This window comes from Diachasma alloeum, unplaced genomic scaffold (genome assembly GCF_001412515.2).
Source record: "Diachasma alloeum isolate Michigan unplaced genomic scaffold, Dall2.0 Dall_scaffold_00326, whole genome shotgun sequence".
Classification (NCBI taxonomy): domain Eukaryota; kingdom Metazoa; phylum Arthropoda; class Insecta; order Hymenoptera; family Braconidae; genus Diachasma; species Diachasma alloeum.
Genome location: NW_021680465.1, coordinates 670112 through 671951, shown reverse-complemented (window position 1 = coordinate 671951; position 1840 = coordinate 670112). Strand labels below are relative to the sequence as shown.

The window sequence follows — 1840 nt, the reverse complement described above, 5'->3', positions numbered from 1 at the left end:
AAAAAAAAAAAAAAAAAAAAAAAAAAAAAATGAGTTCGAGTTTTTTTTGTTATTCTTGCTTATTTACGACCGTAAATTGGCTAAAACTAGTCGTTCTAAAAAGATAAATATAACCGGTTGGATAAATTACGTGAAAAAAAATTCTACAAAAACCCCTAGAACCCCATCAGACCTGTACATACTGTTCGTCATCAGTGTCATTACACTCTCCCGAATCCTGAATCCTCTCATAGTTCCCCTCCCCCCTGCTGACATTCTCATACGCATCGACGCCCTTTCCCTTCCCATCAACCCGCTCATAAGGAGGCTCCTGCCCCTCCCCCAGATACCTCACACTCTCATAATTCGGATCAGAATTATTAACCGACTCATAATTAGGATCAGTGTCACTGTCAGCCCTGCAGACAGACGCATAATTGGGCTCCGTCTCGTGTGGCATGCTCTCATAATTAGGCTCCGAGTCAGTATCATCGTCATTCCTCCTCCTAAGCCTAACCTTCTCATAGCCCGGGTCCTCAGAGCTGGCATTGCTGACCTGTCGATGCTTGAAAGGCACCGAATAAAAAGGTAGAACGTCAACCCCATTCCTCACCCCACTCCCCTCGTCCCTCAAGCTCTGAGGTCTCAGCATCTCATAATTGGGATCATTACTCTCAGCCCTCTGGGGCCCCCTGATCACCGTCAGGTCCTCAAAGCTGTACTCAGGAGTCGTGTCAAGCTCATAAATCCTCGCGACCTTCGCAAACTCGATCGAGTCCATATTGAACCCCTCTTGCGGTACATTAGAAGCTCCACCGACCTCAGGCTCCTTCTTCTGGATCTCCACAGAGTCGTGACTCGACCAGGAGGCCCTGCTGATCTCCATGACGCTCTGCTTCTTACCGCCATCCGAGTTCTCCTCCGAGTCCCTCTTCTTCTTCATTACCTTAGCGTACATGTCCTCGAGGGACTTCCCCGTAGCTTCCGTGTGCTTCGAGCCCTCCTCACTCCTCCCAGACTTGTCTATCAACGCATAAACATCGGTGGCCTCCTCGGAGGGAAGGGGCGGCGGTGGTGGTGGCAGTGGTGAGTTTGCCTGTCGTTTTTCCGGCTTCGGGGAGCCAGGATTAACAATTGAGCTGGTGGCACTCGAGCTGGAGGCCTGTCTCGAGTGTGCATGTGCCACATAACGAAGGGAGTCGACACTGGGGGGCTGAGGGGCTGGAAAAACCATTGGATTCTCCTCGTTTCTCGACGGCTGGGGGTGAATGCTCACCTGGGGATCGACAATCGGCCTCTGGGGCTCCATCATCGGCTGAATCTGCGCATAAGTCTCACTTCCACTGGTGTAAATCTTCTCCTGCTCGTCAATTGCCGCGTACATCTCGTCCGAATCGTCCGAGACTGTCGCGTAATGCGAGTCCGAGCGATTCCCTCGGTGCTGATGGGCCGCTTTAGTCTGTGCTATTATGTTGGCGAGGGGCTCGCGAACGGAAATGCTTGTGTAGCCTTTTGAGTCCTGGGAATCACCGCTGAAGTGCTGGGGGGTTGACTGGGGCTGGGGGAATCGCGGCAGGGTGAGCAGGGGGGGCGTCATGTAGGGGAGGTCCTGGTTAGCTTGGACACCGCCGGTTATTGCGTTCGCCGCTTGGATGTCGGCGCACGTGGTCTCCAGGGACAGGAGGGAGTTGTGGGAGGAGGAACGACGGGTGCGCGGGGGCGCTATGGGGTTCGGACCGTTGGACGAAGGGCCTGGGGAGGCTGCCAGCTGACTAGCCGCCGTCCTGAAACTAAAGGGGATTTTTTTATTTTGGTTGGGAGCGGGGGGGGGAGGAAGGTTTAGAGGGCTTTTGCTTCCGAA

General features: G+C 53.4%; 1 protein-coding gene across 1 annotated transcript in view; it reads right to left on the bottom strand.

Moving 5' to 3' along the window:
• Window positions 1–45: 45 nt before the first annotated feature.
• The window catches only part of LOC107040272, a 6560-nt gene continuing 4765 nt past the window's right edge, over window positions 46–1840 (bottom strand). The window contains exon 7 of the mRNA XM_015260292.2: window positions 46–1769. Coding sequence (XP_015115778.1) covers window positions 167–1769 — 1603 coding nt within the window. The 3' untranslated portion in view covers window positions 46–166. The remainder of the gene's footprint in view (window positions 1770–1840) is intronic.